At 40.6% G+C, this 19158-nt stretch overlaps 2 protein-coding genes across 3 annotated transcripts; both read right to left on the minus strand.

Annotated features, from left to right (window-relative positions):
- Nucleotides 1-6334: 6334 nt before the first annotated feature.
- dnajc27 (DnaJ (Hsp40) homolog, subfamily C, member 27) lies at nt 6335-13053 on the minus strand. Its single transcript, XM_033988280.2, has 7 exons — nt 12669-13053; nt 12172-12254; nt 11871-11940; nt 11216-11380; nt 9467-9589; nt 7366-7526; nt 6335-7281 (listed from the first exon to the last, which is right to left on the minus strand). Exons 1-7 carry the CDS (start codon nt 12753-12755, stop codon nt 7149-7151), a joined length of 822 nt encoding a protein of 273 aa, XP_033844171.1. The 5' UTR covers nt 12756-13053; the 3' UTR covers nt 6335-7148.
- Nucleotides 13054-13830: 777 nt separating this feature from the next.
- On the minus strand, nt 13831-18224 carry LOC117390793 (T-cell surface glycoprotein CD3 zeta chain-like). 2 transcript variants are annotated; one of them, XM_055231067.1, is made up of 9 exons: nt 18114-18224; nt 17890-18011; nt 17486-17589; nt 16750-16791; nt 15968-16036; nt 15215-15238; nt 14756-14809; nt 14640-14672; nt 13831-14319 (listed from the first exon to the last, which is right to left on the minus strand). In XM_055231067.1, exons 2-9 carry the CDS (start codon nt 17933-17935, stop codon nt 14266-14268), a joined length of 426 nt encoding a protein of 141 aa, XP_055087042.1. In that variant the 5' UTR covers nt 17936-18011; nt 18114-18224; the 3' UTR covers nt 13831-14265. The 2 variants fall into 2 exon arrangements, with proteins under 2 accessions (XP_055087042.1, XP_033844486.1); XM_033988595.2 differs by having other exon boundaries at nt 17486-17583; nt 17878-18011.
- Nucleotides 18225-19158: the final 934 nt, after the last annotated feature.

The raw sequence follows: 19158 nt of genomic DNA on the forward strand, positions 1-19158 counted from the left end.
CGTCTCCTTCCTGAGTGGTCTGATGGCTGGATGGTGTTTATACTTGTGTATAATAGTTTGAACAGATGAATGTGGAACCTTCAGGCATCTGGAAATTGCACCAAGGATGAACCAGACTTGTGCAGGTCCACAGTTCTCTGATATCTGGTCTGATTTCTTTTGACTTTCCCATGATGTTACACAAAGAAGCAGTGTGTTTCAGGTGTGCTTCAAATACATCCACAGGTTTGTCTCTAAGAAGCGTCATCATCTGAGATTTCCCAGATTGTTTAAATGCATAGTAATTTACTGTAAACATCTGGCTTTGAGGAAGGAAAAGAACAACTGTCTAAAAAAAAGAATCCTTCTCTCATTATTCTGGCATTGACCTAACTGATCTAAAACAGGAAGTTTAGTCCAAGGAAAGAAAACGTCTATGTATTTTTATATAGTGTATGTGAACTTCAACTGTACATTGGATCATATTCAGAGCGACTTTTGTCTTACGCTTTTACAAATCTAACTCTAACCCTATGCTAATTTCAGACAAATCAGCATAGGGGAGTTTTATTAACTTCCCTTCTGGGTGTTGTGCTTTTCATTTCTGTGAAGTACAAGTAACGTTTCCTGCATTCAGTGGATTGAATACTGCAATAGACATTGTTTTAGTGTCTAGGTTGCACTGTAGAATAAGCACATGTGAGAGGTGGTTTCCTCCTCTCTCGAGCTCCACTCAGCTTAGTACTTTACACAGCTGTTTTGACCATTTTTTTTACATTCTTATACAAGTGGTATGGGTTCACTGTAACCTTGCGGATTTACAGTGACATGTCATTAGTTCAAATATTTAAAAGATTTGGGATTTATGAAGTAAAAGTAGGATTCTGTGAGTGCACATTGTAAACAACATCAACATTAGCATAGGGGAGTTTTAATAACTTCCCTTCTTGAAATCATCTCGAGGCAGGATGACTTACTGGTACTGCAGGATTTTACTGTTAAAAAACAAAAAACAAAAAAAAAACTGGATATTTTGCAGAGGACACACAATAATTGCAGCGTTTGTGATTTGATAATTGCTTCAACAAACTGTAATTTTGATTCGATTGTGATTAATTGTGCAGTCGTGTTGTAGAGCCTCCTCTTTCTCATAATCACCTCTTTGTCCGATATAAATCACTGGGAAAAGTGAAACCTTGGCTGAGTGGACTGCAGGTGTGTCCAGGAAACAGTAAGAGCAAAGTTCAAGTGTGTGAGGCTGCAGCAGGGGTAGACGGCAAGAACGACCCAGACAGGTGAAGAGGTGAGGGGCAGTCAATCAGACCTGGACGACGGAGGGATTACACAGACACACGAGCGCACATGTGGTCAGCTAGGTCCACTTTAAAGGTGGCGTAATTGCGTACATTTTTGGGGGTACTTTTGCTTGTAATTGAGTAAAACCATGTAATTAGTACAGTACAAGTCTCAACTGTCCCAATTCATGGCTGTTTCACTGTTTCAGCTCCTCTCTATTCCTAGAAACATACACTGCCTCGCCAAAAAATAAAAAAAATCACCACCTGGATTTAACTAAACAAATAGGTACGAGCCTCCTCCAGTTGGTCAGGTCTAGGTTCAGCATCAGTCTGTGCTCAAAGAATGAGGTCAGCTGACACCTGAATATACTGAATGACCAGGTTATTCCATCAATGCATTTTTTCTTCCCTGATGACACGGGCATATTCCAAGATGACAATGCCAGGATTCATCGGGCTCAAATTGTGACAGAGTGGTTCAGGAGCATGAGACGTCATTTTCACACATGGATTGTCCACCACAGAGTCCAGACCTTAACCCCACTGAGAATCTTTGGGATGTGCTGGAGAAGCTTTGTGCAGCGTCAGACTCGACCATCATCAATGCAACATCTCAGTGAGAAATTAATGCAACACTGGATGAAATAAATCTTGTGACATTGCAGAAGCGAAATCAAAACAATGCCACAGCAAATGTGTGCTAAAAGTGGGCCAACCAAATATTAGAGTGTGTGACCTTTTTTTGTTTTTTGGTGGAGACTTTTTTTTTGGCCAGGCAGTGTATATGACAGTTCTGATTGGACAGAGCATAGAGAATATGTGGATTGTGGTTTGAAATGACTAAATGTATATTAAATACTGATCTAAAATGCTGCTAAAATCTCAGTTAAAAAGTAAAAAATAAAAGCACTCTGAGTAGTGTTTTTCATATGGACTTTTACCATTATGGCAGCAGTATTAGCCATGAAACTCTGTTTTTACTTAGTTTCCACCACTATAGCAGTCTGTGGCTTGACAAATGAAAAAATATCCTTTTCCATGAATGGAGCAACCTGGTTAGTGTAACTAAGATTACAGACTCATGGAAATACATGAATAATTATGTTAATTAAAAAATGCATTTGTGTCGTTTCATTTTATTTTACCTGAGTATGACATGGGTTAGGTCCATAGACTGTATAGGGAAGAGGACTAAGTGAGTGTGACGTCACCCATAGCATTAAATGAAGCTCGCTGGAATGATCATAGCAACCAAAGAGCCAATCCGAAGTGAAGCTGTTGAAGGTCACAGTGCTTCCCGCCACTGCACTGTTTTAACAGGGAGAGGGCATTTAGCAAAGCTGTCCATCAAAACTGTTGCTAGTGCGGGCAACCTCAGTTAAAGAAGGCGCCTCACTGGTCTGTTATTAATGTTCATATCTTGATTTACAGACAAAACAGCCAAATGAAAACACGACGATCATGTAGCATGGATTAATATGAAAGAGCAAAATGATGAGCCTGACAGCAGCAGTTACAGAGAGAAGGGACATAGTATTTCAATAAAAAGTGAAATGGACCCAGAGTCGATGGAAGTGGAAACGCGCCCACGTTTACTTCCTATTTGGAACACAGCGGCCAGCTGGTTAGCTATGTCCATTCATATATACAGTCTATGGTTAGATCAGTCTTACAATGAGCTTGAATGGGAAAAACAGACTCAGTTGCGTGCCACAGTTTTATGTGGTCAGTAGATTTGCACATGATCACAGCATTAACGAGTCAGTACAATACATTACCAATTGTTATGTGGGAGTCGGACAAAACTTCAGTGTCAACTTTATCAATGATTAATCCGAGGGTTGGAGCTGCCAGAATGTAAAGATATGCTGTGACTGCTGTAATCTACATGCCTCCCTCAATAACTAGGGCAAGAAAGCCTTTGGACAATATCAGGGTAAATATGTCCTGTAAGTCTCGATTTTTAATGCACTGCTTTTTTATTCTCTCTCACTGTAAAAATGATCTCACATAAATATTTTTGTTTGCTTTGTTGTTTGTTTGAGGTTTTTTTGTTTGTTTGTTCTAACAATATTTCCAGGGCAACCAGTTCACGGTAAGGATGCATGTTTTGTACATTTTTCAATGCAATAAAAACAACCAAAGTGAAAAGCATTATTTTATTTTGGTCTATTTTCTGACTACGATGTTAATGTACTTTTAGTGCTTTTAGTGCACTAAAATAGTGAAAAATCCCCCTTGGTTGCTTAGCGGTTCCCCAGCTCAGGCAGATGTTTCCAGCCTAGAGCAGGTCCTGTATGATCATGTGGATGTCTTGCACTGTGGGATTCCTCTCAGTTTCATTTTCGACACAGCAGCAGCCTGACAGAGGAGGAAATGCCTCTGCCCCAGATTCAGTCTCACTTCTCTTCTGTGCATCTGTAACCATGATGTCACGAGCATGTCTGATTCATTATGTATTCTGGTTACAGTGATCACTATAGGTCAGAAAGTCACTATTTTAGATGGGAAATTGCAGGCTTTTGATAAAATGGTATAGGCCTGTTACCGAAATTTTAAACCAAGGGGAGGAGATTGGAGAAACAATGAAACATGACAGTGAGGGAAACACACATACTGCATTTGCAAAGAAGTAATGCAAATGTATTATGTACTAGTCTTCAATCTCCTTCCTTATGACTCACACACAGCCTCAGGATGAAAGACTAGTTGAGCTAGCCAGCTACTTTACCATATACTACTGCTGCTACTACTACTACTATATAAAAAGACACACACCCTTATATATGTGTATGTGTGTATGTATATCAATTACAAAAAATTATAGAAATATAATAGCTTTTTCCACACTTTTGGCTCAAGTGAAAAGATAAACAACCCCAACCTTTAGATTGTGGCTTGTTGACCTTTTTCACCATCTAACATGAGAGAAAATCTGATTTTCTATATGAGGCTGTACCGATATGTTTTTCAGCACTTGGAACCTGTTTTGAGTAAGATCAGAGCTCTTGATTACTCACTTATCTCACAGGACGAGAAGTATTATTTGTATATATTTGTTGTGGTGCAGCAGGGTGGGTTTGTTCTGGGGTTTGTGTATATGGGTATGTATTCTTAATTGAATGCTTAATAAAATCACTAAAAAACAAAAAAAAACCTAAAAGTGTTTTGACACTGCACGAATGTGATGAATTCATGAATGTGTTAATGTGTAGTGTTTTGGAGCAATGACTAGGTGGCAGTATTTCACAAAAATACAGTTACTTCTATAATCTTAAGTCTACAGTTTCTCATTCTCATAGTCCTAAAGAAAAGCACACTGGGTATTTTTTATTTTTTTTTCTCCTGCTCTGGCGAAAGGGAATCTTTTGACACGAGCGCAGGTACAGCACTGCCTCTGTTGGGACATACACCCAGGAGTATAGACAGAAATTTCAGGGTCCAGGGACAGAAACCTCACATAGGCCCCCTCTGAGGTAAATTATTGCGATGGAGGTCCAATTCTGGGCTCCTGAGACCCTGAGGCCCGGGACAACAGACCCCGTGGTCCCCTCCTGTCGACTTCTCTGCGTAGACTTAGGCCACGACTACATAATATTGAAACTAATTTATGCCAATGATACAATAACCCGAGAGCAGATTACTACCACAAAAACTATTCTAAATGTACAATATTATTTAAAAAGTTATTACCAGCAATAACTAAACAGCAGAATGAAACGCCTGAATACTGAGTTTGGATCTGTAATGAGTCAGAAGTTATTCATTCAACCTTTTATGGCTTAAAACTCATCATCTACCCAAAAAATAAAACCAAAAATACCCCAGTAGAAATACCCCAGTAGAGCAAAGAAAATGTACACATGATAAATACTGATGATGTTGTGTGATATCGATGTAGTGATTATGCTGACCCTGACCTAGCTGCCATTTCAGGAGATGCTCATTTAAAGGATTTGAACATAAGAAAAAAAAAAAAAAAAAGAAAGAAATTTTACATTCCTAATTCAAAACTACTGAAGGACACAGTCATGTGATATTGTGTCTTACATTAAAGCAGAGCTATTCTGCAGACTGGACTGTTCAGAGCCATGTTAACCATGTTATGGTTGTGTCCCCTTCTCTTTTATTCTCCTGAGCTTATAGTTGGACTGATTCATGCACGTTTGAGCAATCTTTAATTGCATATTTTCATGACGCCACTCAAGATGCCATCAACCCCTGTTTTTCCCTCCACACCCACAGTTCTGTACTTACATAGTTTCTTAATTTATTTTCTTAAACAATGATACATGTAGCATTCAGCAGAGTTGCGTAGTCATTTTGGTACAAATTTAAAAAAACATCTGCTACTTGTCAGCATGATGTGCAGCTCCATCGGAGGGGCTGACTTTTTGTTGTGAATGTTCAAAATCTCTTATCTAATACTCTACATGCATTTGTATTAATACATAAACAAATTGAATCTTACTACGACGGAGTATAAGGGTCACTTAAATAAAAAAAAATGATGTGGGTGCTACAAGAATAAAGTTGAAGCCAGAAAAAGTCGTAATATTACGAGAATAAAGTCGTATCTTTATGAGAATATAGGCTGCTGTGCGTGAATGAGTGACCAGTGCGTTATGAAGAAACAAAGTCAAAGGCAAAGTCTTTTTTTCAAGGATTCATAAAAGTTCTGTCTGGTGTTTGAATGAAGTTGGGATGAAAAGTCCTAGGGTTGTAAATCTCACACTAAAAAAGTGACCCCTCCCACCTTCTAATTCACCAAATACTTTGATTTGAGTACAGTCATGTCATTTCAGTGTTATAGGGCTTTATAATGTCAAAAGTCAGTCATATCAGTTTGAAGTCAGGCTAACCGTAGAACCCAAAATAATAACCTATTTTATGGCTGAGTGGCAAAATGGGGTCAAACTGAACCGAGAGAAACTTCAGTGTCACTTTTTGCTCTCAGTTAAAATAATTTTAAAAATCAAAAATGGCATTTTGCACTCCAGTGTAACTCTAATGGGAAGAACACACACACAGTTAAAACACAAGACAGCGGAAAAGTTTGGTCTCATTCAGTTTAGTTTTGGCACAGAAACATGGCACAAAAAACAAGACTTGATTTATCAAATAAAAATACAAAAAACGACTTCATTTATCAAATAAAAATACAAAAATTCATTTTAAGTCTTTGATATACAGTGACTTTGACAAGGAAACGAGGGACGAGGAGAGAAGAAAAGGAGAGGAGATGAGAAGAAAGGAGACGAGGAGAGAGGAGACATAGAAGGGGAGAGACAAGGAGATTAGGAGACAAGCAGAGAGGAGACGAGAAAGGAGACGAGGAGAGAGGAGACATAGGAGGGAGGTGACCAGGACATGAGGAGAGGAGACAGGAAGGGAGAGACTAGGAGATGAGGAGAGAAGACACGAGGAGAGGAGGTGAGGAGAGAGGAGACATAAAAGGGAGAAATAAATAGATAAATACATAAATATTTCTGAATATGTTGTTTGAGGTGTTTCACTGAACAATGTCCCAATCAAACGGCTTCAGAGCAGCTCAGCACTTCAGTCTCACGGTGTCCCACAGACGGTCACACCCTGTGCATGTGGTTTAGTCTCTGGTGTTGCACAGGGTTGAAGTCTCTTGGAATAGAGTTATAGGGTTATAGGGTTAGGGGGTTAGGGGTTTATTGGGTTAACGGAGTTTAGAGGGTTATGGGCTTGAGAGGGTTGAGGGTTAAGGGGTTATGAGGTTATGGGTTGGGGGATATGGGGTCGGGGGGTTAGGGTATTATGGGGTTAGGGGGTTATGAGGTTTGGGATTAGGAGGCTAGGGGGTAAGGGTTGACCTTTGACCGTTGTGCCCCATGTAGTGCTTTACTTGATGTTCTTGAGCAGACTTGTTCTGGCGTTCACCACAGCCTTAAAGGCATCTTCACTTCCTGGAGCCACACATTTATCCGGATGGAGCAGCACCGCTAACTTCCTGTACGCTTTGTTCACTTCCTCCCTGCACAGGAAGCACAGCAATGAGTACAGAATCAACACAGCAGCTCTGACCTCTGCCCCGCTCTGACCCCTGCCCCGCTCTGACCTTGTGGCACCCGGCTTGACCCCGAGCATATCCCATGAGTCTTTGCTGTTACGGATACGGCGGATGGTATCAGCCTGTTCCTTTGTGAATCCAGCGGCGCTCTCGGACACAGGACGCTTCCCACCATTTTCACACATGTCCACGATCGACGAGAAGAAGGACTGACAATATACAAATATGAATCTTATTGTATCTATTATTATAGTAAAAATATAAACATAATCACACAGGAGACAGGCCATTTCCATAATAACATAAACACACATAATATACATCAAACAAAGCCCTCAAGTTTGGCCAAGTTTGACCGGCATGCACCTGTGGATCTTTGGCCATCTCAGAGCGCTCCAAATTGCCAAGAATGCACTGCTACTTTAATTTTTCTAAACTTTATTTAAGTAGTAAAATGCTTTTTAATAATAATAATAAAAAATAAAAAATGTCTCACAATAAAAGCTGAATCTATACACTATAGATTCAGCACTATAGAGCCATTTTGATATATTGCGCCCTGATTGTATATCATTGCGTTCAGCTTGAAAATCTGCATAAATCCTCTGTTGGATTGAAACAAAAAATGTGTGAAAGAGATTTTTTTTTTTTTTTTCTAAAAATTGCTATTTTGTTGAAAATGCCTAATGCCTAATGCCTAAATTCATATTCAAAATAGAATTGATAATCTTTAATCGCACATGCGTTTAGTGGGTTTTGGCTGTATTTGAAGTGTTTGCGATGAAAACTGTGTGAGGAGAGATTCCCATGTTTGATTCAAGATGGCCAACTTTCTATACATTTTAGGGCAGAACCATAATATAATTTTTTCATGTCCTGACATGTTCTATTTTTCACGTAAATTTTTTTCTAGGTCGGGCTCCGATTGGCCCCATGAAAATCAAAGTTTGAGACTCATTTTTCATTATTTTTTCTCTGGGTCTTTGGTCACAATTAGAGTTCATCGAGTTCTAATTTTTGATACCAGCCACTGGCATGTCAGGTCGTGTTTACTATTTGATTTTTGCCATTTTCCAGGCTCCGGGCTCAGTTTTAATTAGTCCCTCGCCGGGACTTTGTCCCAGGCTCTGGCCTAATAATAATAATCTTTTTTTTTCTTCCATTTTTTTACACCTATATGCTAAAAGTTAGAATGATGGGACTTTGTCACATTGCTCCCCATTATGAAGAGCCTCTCTGTAAATTATGTCACAAGTTCACGACAAATAGAATGGCTTTTATGAATTTTTTAAAAATAAAATTTGAAGAGGGCACTATAGAGCCATCTTAAAAGATAAAGCCCTAATTTGCATGTCATTACATTCAGCTCAGAAATGTACACATGCGCTTCATTGGGTCCATTCGAATCCCACCATGTTTTTGAAAGACAGAAACATTTGAATTTTTCCAAAAACTGTCAATTTGTTTAAAAATCACTATGACGACGCCCAACATTTTATTTAAAATTGAATTGATAACCTTTTATTGCACATGGGTTTTGTATCTTTTGGCCAAGTTTGTGTGTTTTTGATGAAAACTGCTGGGGGAGATGGCAAGAGTTAGTGATTTTTCGATCTCGGGTTTACATGTTCTGACATGATCTATTTTTGATGCGGAGTTTCATTTGTCTAGAATGACATTTTTCTGGGCTGGGCTCCCATTGGTGCAATGTAAAGTGGGCTCACTAAACTCTATTTTTACCTTACACCTTACACTTACTTGTCAATACATTATTGTTTATTGTTTGATTTTTTTGCACTTTTCCCCAAAATTGCACAAATACAATAGGCCTCTAGCAAAAATGTGAGGCGGATGAGTCTCTGACTCGACCTCCGCGCATTCGTGCTCCGGCCCCAATTAGTCAATTAAAACTTTTTTGCTAATTTAAGATGTTGAGAGTCGCGTATGTGAAGACACAAACAGAAACAGGGCCATAATAGAGGGTCTAAACTAGCACCCTTTAGACATAATAAGACTCCATGGAGACACAGGAAGGGCATCTGACACACAGGGAAGGCATCTGATACATAAAGAGGGCATCTGGCACAAAAGGACATGGTCCTATAGGTCTCACAGAGGACAGGTTACCATGGCGATACAGGGGCAGTACCTGGAACATCTCGTTGATGCCCTCTCCGCTCTGAGCCGATGTCTCAAAATAATGGAACCCTCTGGACTCGGCCCAAAGACGTCCCTCGCCCTCGTCCACCACGCGACGCTTGGTCAGATCCACCTAGAATACAACCAACAACCTTCTGAGACAGGCTAACCACACTGCCACACCCGGAGTTTAACCCACAACCTCTATACTGAGAGGAGGAGACAGGATAACCACTTTGTAAGAGGAGGTCAGGAGTTAGAATCAGGGATCAGGGGTTAGGGTCAGTGGGCAGTACCTTGTTGGCGCACATGCTGAACACGATGCTCTCCATGTTATGGTCAGGGGTTAGGATCAGGGGTCAGTACCTTGTTTGCACATACACTGAACACACTGCTTTCCATGTTTATTTATTTATTTTTTATTTATTTATTTGACTGGGACAATGCATATTGATGAACAGACATGATTCAACATGAACGTAAATACGCCAGATTATAGCCAAAGGCTCATTTCCATCTGTTGTCCCAGGGGCTGGGGTCACAAAAGGGTAAGGTTAAAAATTGCGCACTACATTTCATTCACTGCAGTTCCCATGGTTGCACATTCCACACAATTGCACATTCCATTCATTGCACATTACACTCATTGCACAGTTCCCATTATTGCACCATATAAAATATTGCATATTCCAGTCATTACACAGTCCCCATTATTTCAGTCAGTTTGGTCACCCATTCAAGACAATTATATTCTCCACCCACCCCCCTCATATTTTGTCCATACATGCAAATATGTCTCTATGGAACAGATAAAACCACGTTGCTACTATAAGTGAGTGCATGTTTGGTTTGACCATAACCAGTTTTTCATTTGAGCTTTTAAAGAACTGTACGTGGGACATTACCGGGAGACAATTCCACAGGTTCCCACCTTGGACAGATAATACATTCAGACCAAAGGTTGTCTGTCTGTGGGGGATCAGCAGGTCACCTCTGGCGTTGGCTCGTTGCTAGATTGTCTTTATATTTAATGTACTCCTTTAAAGGTGGTGGTGCAAGGGAGTGTAGGACCTTATAAATTATACAAGCTCTTTTGAGGTTGACCAAGTTGTTAAAGTCCAATAAAGAATGTGACAGTGATGGTGGGAAATGAGTTTTTTAGACCTCTTTTGTAGAGGTTTTCAATGGTTTTATGTGTTGTGGGAGAAGAGACCAAGTAGTTAAACAATATGTGGGAGATGATCATAGAGTAGAAGTAGGTTTTAGCAGCAGTCATGTTTAAGTTATTCCGAATGTGGCAAAAATTTTGATTATTGAATTTAATTACCTGGGAGACTTTTTTACGTGACTTTTAAAAGGACAATGTTGGGTCTAGGATGACTCCGAGGTATTTAAATTCTGAGACCAGATCAAGCTCTACACCGTTAAGAAAGACATTGGGTTGCTTTAGATCAGTGTGATGTTTTGAGAAGTACATACAGACCGTTTTAGTGGTGTTTAAAAAGAGACACGAATCCTTAAGGCAGTTATGAACTGACGATAAGGCAGCTGTGAGGTCATCAACGGCTTGCTGAACGTATTTGGCGTGAGTGTATATGACTGAATCATCCGCATACATCTGTGAGAATATGTTACGGTTAAGGCCAGGGGTCAGGGGTTAGTACCTTGTTGGCACCCACACTGAACACAAGGCTCTCCATGTTAGGGTCAGGTGTCAAAGTTAGCATTAGGATCAGGGGTTGGGGTCAGGAGTCAATACCTTGTTGGCGCACACACTGAACACGATGCTCTCCATGTTGGCTGTGGAGCCCATCTCCTGCTTCATTTCTCCAAGCCATGAGTCCAGAGCCTCAAAACTGTCCCTGAGCCCCACGTCGTACACCAGTAGCACGCCCTGAGAGTCCTTATAGAACTCATTACGCACCTGCAACACAGACACATTACTACAGATGTCCTCCCATCAGATGCGCATTACTACAGATGCCCTCCTGTGAGTCACCTGTCACACACACACAAAACGAAACACATCGTCGTCTCGTGCCACTCAGCCTGTAATTACTTTTTGTGGCCACCAGATGGAGTGCTTTTCTTTTTAATGCGTTTAGGTGAAACTGACCTGATACATATAGACTTTTACTTTGACCATGTTCTTTGCACTATTATTATTATTATTATTGTGAATAGTTATATAGTAATATTGAGATTTGTTATTACATTTACTCATTATTATAGTTCCTTATTCTCTTGTTTCAGAACCACAGACTCAGACTGTATAGAATAGACGGCCTCCCTTTATGTCAGATGCCCCTTGTGATTCACTGACCTACACCACAGCAGCAAAAGTATCATATAGTATAGTGGCTGTAGTAATAGTAATAGTAGTAATATCAGTAATATTTGTATGAAACACTAACCTCATAGAAAAAGGGGTGTCCAGCCATATCGAAAATGTTCACCTTGATCTCTCTGTCCCTCACCTGCACTCTGCCAAACAACAGGACACACACAGTCCAGCTTTAGTCAAGCTTAGCCCAAGTTAAACCAAGGTTAGTCCACGGTTAGTCCAGAGTTAGTCCAATTTTAGTCTAAGCAGGGTTTGTCTAGGTTTAGTCCTGTTTTAGTCCAGTTTTAGTCTTGTTTTAGTCCAAATTAGACCAGGGTTAGTCTAGGATTAGTCCAGGTTTAGTCCAGTTTCAGTCCAGTGTTAGTCCTTACTTGGTCACACCATAGTCGATGCCGATGGTTGCCAGATATTTGGGCACAAACCTCTTCTCACAGTAACGCTTTATGATGCAGCTCTGCAGAACATCAGACCAAATATGACCCATGATCTTTAAACATATTACACATCATTATATTACATAAATTATATATATATATATACACAGATACATACATACATACATACATACATACATACATACATACACATACACACACACCCCTACATACACACCCCCCCACACATAATTTATATAATCATAAATTATACAGTGTTAAAAGCAGCATGTGCATGTATGGATGTATTCTAGTCAAATGTAATGACCAGTTATTATTCTGGAGCAGTTTGCTCTAATCCTTCAGGACCACAGTCTGCATACAGTATAAATACTGTACTGTAAATAAACACTGTACAGTTTTTACATACTATAGTGTATATAAATACTTTACTTTATATAAATAGTATATTATTGGTTTATTGAGGCGCGTACCTTTCCCACCTCCGCATTCCCGAGGCTGATCACCTTTACCCGCAGAGACTTCTTTCCTTCTCTGCGTTTCGTGGCCGCAGGCTCCATCTTCTCAAAATTCTCAAAAACACATCAAATTCACTGATCTCAGGTTGAGTCCGGGCTAATGCTAATGCTAATGCTAACAAGCTGACGGCGCTAACGAGCCCCGAATGCAGCCCCGCGTCTTAGAAATACCGTTAAACGAACCCGCAATGAAACGCTAAATGCACAAACCTGTAGATTTGTGCTTTAGTTTAGGCGTTTTATGGATGAAAGTCGCGGCTGAGGCTCATGACTGCGATGCTAAATGCTAATGTTTTTAGCCGCACGGATGTTACGGTGAAATACGTCCCCCACAATGTGTTCCGCCTGAGCCGAAAAGAGCGGACTTAACATATAATAACTATACTTTTTTTAACATGAAATACTAGTAAATATTATATTTAAGGGGTGAAATAAGTAAAATGAGACGGTTTATGTGTAAATGTTAGATATATGTGCTTCACTAACACCATGTGCCCAGTTTGACGTTATTACTCCTCTCTTGGAAAAACGAAGCATCACCATCATCACCATCCTCATCCTCACCATCATCCTCACCATCATCATCATCATCAACATCATCCTCACATCATCATCATCATCATAATCCTCACATCATCATCGTCACCATCATCCTCACATCATCATCATCACATCATCATCATCACATCATCATCGTCACATCATCATCATCACCATTATCCTCACATCATCATCATCGTCACCATCATCCTCACATCATCATCATCATCCTCACATCATCATCATCCTCACATCATCATCCTCACATCATCACCATCATCATCATCACATCATCACCATCATCCTCACCATCATCACATCATCATCATCCTCACCATCATCATCATCACCATCATCATCATCATCCTCACCATCATCATCATCATCATCCTCACATCCTCACCATCATCCTCACCATCATCATCATCCTCACATCATCCTCACATCATCATCATCATCCTCACCATCATCATCATCCTCACATCATCATCCTCACATCATCATCATCATCCTCACCATCATCATCATGACCATCATCATTATCGTTATTATTAATGATATTAATAATATTGCCACATTTAAAGGCTGAGTGAGTCTTTGCTTTTTATTGAGTCAAATCTAAAATCTACATTTTAACAAATATTTTAAAAAGAACAAGTTAAAGCTTTGGAAAAGTGATAAATTCTCAGGAAAAAATAGAACTCAGTTTCACACATGAATTTCAAAATAATTATTCCATTTGTGAAACGGAGCCCTGGTGAAGGACTGTTGAAGCTTTTCTCAGAATGAAAATATAAAAAAAAAAAAAAAAAAAAACCAACATGTAAATACTGAACAAAACTAGAAACATTTGTAAGACGCATCACGCACTGGTGCTGGTCAGTAGGTCTATCATTAAACCTGTAAATATTTCATTTACTCAGAAAAGATACACTGCTGTGCCCCAACAGGCCTAAAGGAGCACTGGACTGTAATGGCATGTGGTGGCCTGTGTGTGGCGCTATAGAGTGGCTCAGTATGAGGGGTGCAGGGAGTCGTAGGTGTCTCTGGTGGCTGAGCTCAGACCCTGCAAGAAAAACAAAAGTAAATAAAGACTTGGAGTAAGTCTCAACATTTAATATGTTAATCATTAATATCATAGCATCAGACGCTTCAAAATTATGTTATTATTTACAAGAACAAGTCCTGAGGCAGACAACGCATAAACACATCTGCATTTTAATCAGGGTTTTAAAGTCAATTTTGAAAAAAGGTAAGATATGATGAATGTATTCTACAGTGATTTAGCCAGGTCCAACAGATGGAATCAGACCAGAAAATGTGTTGTTTGGGAAATAAATGTTAATTTTGTTGTTCAATAGAAAACTGAATATTTGTGAAGTTTACCTCATAAACCTGCTCCTTCTTCCTCTGCCTCTGCTGTGAAATCCAGACACAAGGTCAAGTCATTACATAAACAGATTTAAATATGTTTAAATATGTTTAATGATATAGTGCTATACCTCTCGTCTGGGCAGCTCCTTGTACTCGCTGTCCTCACCGCGTGTGGTTAGGCCCTTCAAAAGAAAACAACAAAACATATCATGAGTGTATTTAAAAATAAAAACGTATACTTGAGATTTACATAAAATAAATAATATAACAACTACAAAAAAAAAAAAAAAAAAAAGAATAATAATAATAATAATAATCATGCTTTTCCAGATGCTCAAAGTTTCTTTACAGTTTCCTGCATTTTTCATTCACTCCACACTTAGTGGTGGTCTGATATTGTAGCCACAGCTGCCCTGGGGCAGACTGATAAACCTTTACATAAAGAAGCACAGGCAGATTTTAATGGAGGCAGATTTTCCATTTGAAGAATTAGGAAAAATCAAAACAAAATGAAAACTTGATTTCATTCATAGCAAAAACTTAAGTCTAAGGAATTAGTTCTAAACGGTGACAGATCTGAACTTTACCGTGTAGACAGAGTCTTGAGCAGCCTGCAAAAAAACAAACAAAACAGAAATATATGTTTATCAAAGTGAGAAAACGTTTTACTGCAGGATTCAATCAAATCAACTGAAACGAGATGCCGCGTGTTTCATGTCTGTGCCTGTGTTTTTCATGTGTGTGTGTTACATGTGTGCATGTGTTTGGTGTCTGTGTGTGTGTATATTTGTTTCATCTGTCTGTGTGTTTTTCGTGTCTGTGTTTCATGTTTGTGTGTGGTTTTCATGTGTGTGTGTCTGTGTTTCATGTCTGTGTGTGTTTTGTGTGTGTGTTTTATGTGTGTGTTTCGTGTGTGTGTTTTGTGTGTGTGTGTTTTATGTGTGTTTCACATCTGTGTTTCATGTCTGTGTGTTTCATGTCTTTGTGTGTGTATTTCATGTGTGTGTTTCATGTCTTTGTGTGTATTTCATGTGTTTTGTGTGTGTATGTTTCCTGTGTGTGTTTGGTGTGTGTGGTTCGTGAGTGGGTTTCGTGTGTGTTTCATGCCCATGTGTGTGTTTCGTGTGTGTGTTTCATATGTGTGTTTCATGTGTTTTGTGTGTGTATGTTTCCTGTGTGTGTTTGGTGTGTGTGGTTCGTGAGTGGGTTTCGTGTGTGTTTCATGCCCGTGTGTGTTTCGTGTGTGTGTTTTATGTGTGTGTTTCATGCCCGTGTGTGTGTTTTGTGTGTGTTTCGTGTGTGTGTATCATGTGTATGCGTTTCATGTGTGTGTTTCATACCTGAGCTTCTCTCCCTCTGCGTCTGTAGCCGTGCTCGTTGTGACCAGCCTGATCCTCACCCCGGAGACCCTGGAGAAACACACAAATTATTATGTACAATTACTATGTGAAGCCAGAATACTATATGACACCATTATTTTATTACCATTAGTCTTATTATTATCAGGTCTTATGTTATACAGTTAAATACGGTGTTATTTTCAGGCCTTATATTACACAGTTAAATACTGTGTTATTTTCAGGCCTTATATTACACAGTTAAATACACTGCTATAATAAGGCCTTATATTACACCAGAGGTGTCCAAACTTTTTTCACCGAGGGACACATACTGAAACATATTTGAAGTGGAGGGCCACAGAGCAGTGTTGACACAGGGAGTCAAACGGTGGATTTAACACGAGTTCGACCGAGCCATTGTACCTTTAATAAGACCTGGAAGATTATTTTTATGTCTGTGTCACAATACAATGTGATGTTTTTCAGATTATAGAGGTAGAATCTTTTCAATTTGTAGTAAAAAATACTTCCTGATCATTTGGGCCAGTTTAGGAGGTAACATGAGGGCCAACAAAAATTGGTCTGAGGGCCGCATTTGGCCCCTGGGCCGTAGTTTGGACAGCCCTGTATTACACAGTTAAGTACACTGGTATAATAAGGCCTTATATTACACAGTTAAACGCTGTGTTATTTTCAGGTCTTATATTGCACAGTTAAATATATTGCTATAATAAGTTCATATATTACATAGTTAAATACTGTGTTAAACACATTAGACTCACGGTGTACAGCGGCTCCTCAGATTTGGCTTTGCTTCTGAAAAACTGACACACACCACATTTAAATAAAACATAACAACTGTAAAATTGTCGAAGGTTTGACTCAGTTTAAGATGTGGAGTTAGGTGTGTCTGTTTCTGCGTGTGTGGGCGTACGTGTGCTTACATGTATGTGTGTGTGAGGTTAGTTTTGTATCTTCTCTCTCACAAACATGGTGGTGATGGTGTCTGTGCGTGTGCCTGTGTGTGTGTTCCTGTGTGTGTGTGTTGCCTGTGTGTGTGTGTGTGTGAGGTTAGTTTTGTACCTTCTCCCTCACAAACATGGTGGTGATGGTGCGTGTGCCATGTGTGTGCACATGTTTGTGTGCATACGTGTGTGTGCCTGTGTGTCCGTGTGTATTTGTGCAAGGTCGGTTTTGTTTCTCCCTAACAAACATTGTGTGTGTGCCTGTGTGTGTGTGCCTGTGTGTGTGTGCCTGTGTGTGCACCTGCGTGTGTGTGTGCCTGTGTGTGCCTGTGTCGCTGCCTGTGTCTCTGTCTGTGTGTGTGCCTGTGTGTGTCCCGTGTGTGCCGGGGTGTGTGTGCCTGTGTGTGTGCCTGTGTCTCTGTCTGTGTGTGTGCCTGTGTGTGTCCCGTGTGTGCCTGTGTGTGTGTGCCTGTGTGTGTGCCTGTGTGTGTGCCTGTGTGTGTGTGCCGGGGTGTGTGCCTGTGTGTGTGTATGTGCAAGGTTAGTCTGGTACCTTCTCCCTGATAAACATGGCAGTAATGAAGAGCCCGTAGATCCCGAGGAAACCGTCAAGGATGAAGCAGAGTTTAGGGTCGTACAGGCTTAGGGCATCTACGGGTCAGAGGTCATTCTCTGTTAATCTGACCTTCTACTTTCTACAGTAAGTGACATGATAAATAATCATCACAAACAGGACTAAACCAGGTCTAAACCAGGTCTAAACCAGGTCTAAACCAGGTCTAAACCAGGTCTAAACCAGGTCTAAACTACATCTAAACCAGATCTAAAGTAGGTCTAAACCAGGTCTAAACTAGATCTAAACGAGGACTAAACCAGGACTAAATCAGGACAAAGGCAGGTCGAAACCTGGTCTAAACCTGGACTAAACCAGGTCTAGGTCTGTACCTGCAGAGACAGAGAGAGGCATGGAGCAGAGGAGGAGCAGCACACAGGGCCTCTGCATCGTCACCCCAGCAGTATTACACAAATACTACAGAAGTACTTCAAAATTGCAGTATGTTAGAGTAGTCCTCCAGGAGCTGAAAAGAAACAATGGATGATTAGAAAAATAGGAGGAACCCAAGTGAAACACAAGACAGAAACGATCTGAGCACAAAAAGTTCTATTTCACACACACTCACGTTTGAGAGGAGGTCAGAGGAGGTCTGGAGACATCAGAGGAGGTCAGAGAACGGATCGGTTGTCCTCTAGAGGTACTTGGTCTTGGCTCTTCTCTGGGTTGTTCTCGGGGTTATTCGTATTCTCTCTCTTGTTGAAATGGAGGAAACAGGAAGTGGTGAGACTGAGGCAGGTGTCGAAACTAGAGCAACACAATAACATTTCAAACTCATTTCAACGAAGAACAGACTAACCCTAATCTACACATTATGAATGCTAATCCAAATGTAAACTTAAACAAGAGAATAAACCAACACACATTATGAACAGTTTAATCAAAATGGAAATTTAAATCCAGTTTGAACTGAAATGACTAAACTAAATATGTGTAGGCGATACTATGAACCTAAACATAAACTCTCTCCTCTGACTGCTCCTCTGGCTCTCTGCTCCTCCTCCTCCCCTGGCTCTGCTTCTCTGACTCTAATCCTTTGGCTCTCTACGCTCTGCTCCTCTGGCTCTGCTCCTCTGGCTCTGCTCCTCTGGCTCTCTGCTCCTCCTCCTCCCCTGCTCCTCCAATTCTACTCCACTGATTCTGTTCCTTTGCTCCTCTGCAACTCTGTGTCTCTGCTCCTGGCTCTGTTTCTCTGACTCTAATCATCTTGGTCTCCTCCTCTGGCTCTGCTCCTCTGGCTCTGCTCCTCTGCTCTTCTGGCTCTGCTCCTCCCTCTGCTCCTCTGGTGCTCTGCTCCTTTATCTCTCTGCTCCTCTGGCTCTCTACTGGCTATGCTCTACTGGCTCTGCTCCTCTGGCTTTCTGCTCCTCTAACTCCCTGCTCCTCTGCCTCTCTGCTCCTCTGACTCCCTGCTCCTCTGGCTTTCTGCTCCTCTGGCTCTGCTCCTCCGGCTTTCTGCTCCTCTGATTTTGCTGCTCTGGCTCTGCTCCTCCCTCTGCTCCTCTGATTCTAATCCTCTGGCTCTCTACTGGCTATGCTCCTCTGGCTTTGCTCCTCTGCTGTTCTGCTCATCTGGCTCTCTGTTCCTCTGGCTCTGCTCCTTTGCTCCTCAG

Source organism: Periophthalmus magnuspinnatus, chromosome 22, assembly GCF_009829125.3.
Source record: "Periophthalmus magnuspinnatus isolate fPerMag1 chromosome 22, fPerMag1.2.pri, whole genome shotgun sequence".
Lineage (NCBI taxonomy): Eukaryota > Metazoa > Chordata > Actinopteri > Gobiiformes > Gobiidae > Periophthalmus > Periophthalmus magnuspinnatus.

Excerpts from the sequence above, each read along its gene's own strand:
- dnajc27 (XM_033988280.2), bottom strand. The coding sequence starts at position 12,755 with ATGGAGCCTGCGGCCACGAAACGCAGAGAAGGAAAGAAGTCTCTGCGG. Across the intron at positions 11,941-12,171 it reads ATCGACTATGGTGTGACCAA|AGTGCAGGTGAGGGACAGAG; the intron begins GTAAGGACTAAC and ends GTTGTTTGGCAG. Across the intron at positions 11,381-11,870 it reads GACACCCCTTTTTCTATGAG|GTGCGTAATGAGTTCTATAA; the intron begins GTTAGTGTTTCA and ends TCTGTGTTGCAG.
- LOC117390793 (XM_033988595.2), bottom strand. The coding sequence starts at position 17,935 with ATGCAGAGGCCCTGTGTGCTGCTCCTCCTCTGCTCCATGCCTCTCTCT. Across the intron at positions 17,584-17,877 it reads GCCTCTCTCTGTCTCTGCAG|ATGCCCTAAGCCTGTACGAC; the intron begins GTACAGACCTAG and ends TCTGACCCGTAG. Across the intron at positions 16,037-16,749 it reads CTGAGGAGCCGCTGTACACC|GGTCTCCGGGGTGAGGATCA; the intron begins GTGAGTCTAATG and ends GTGTTTCTCCAG.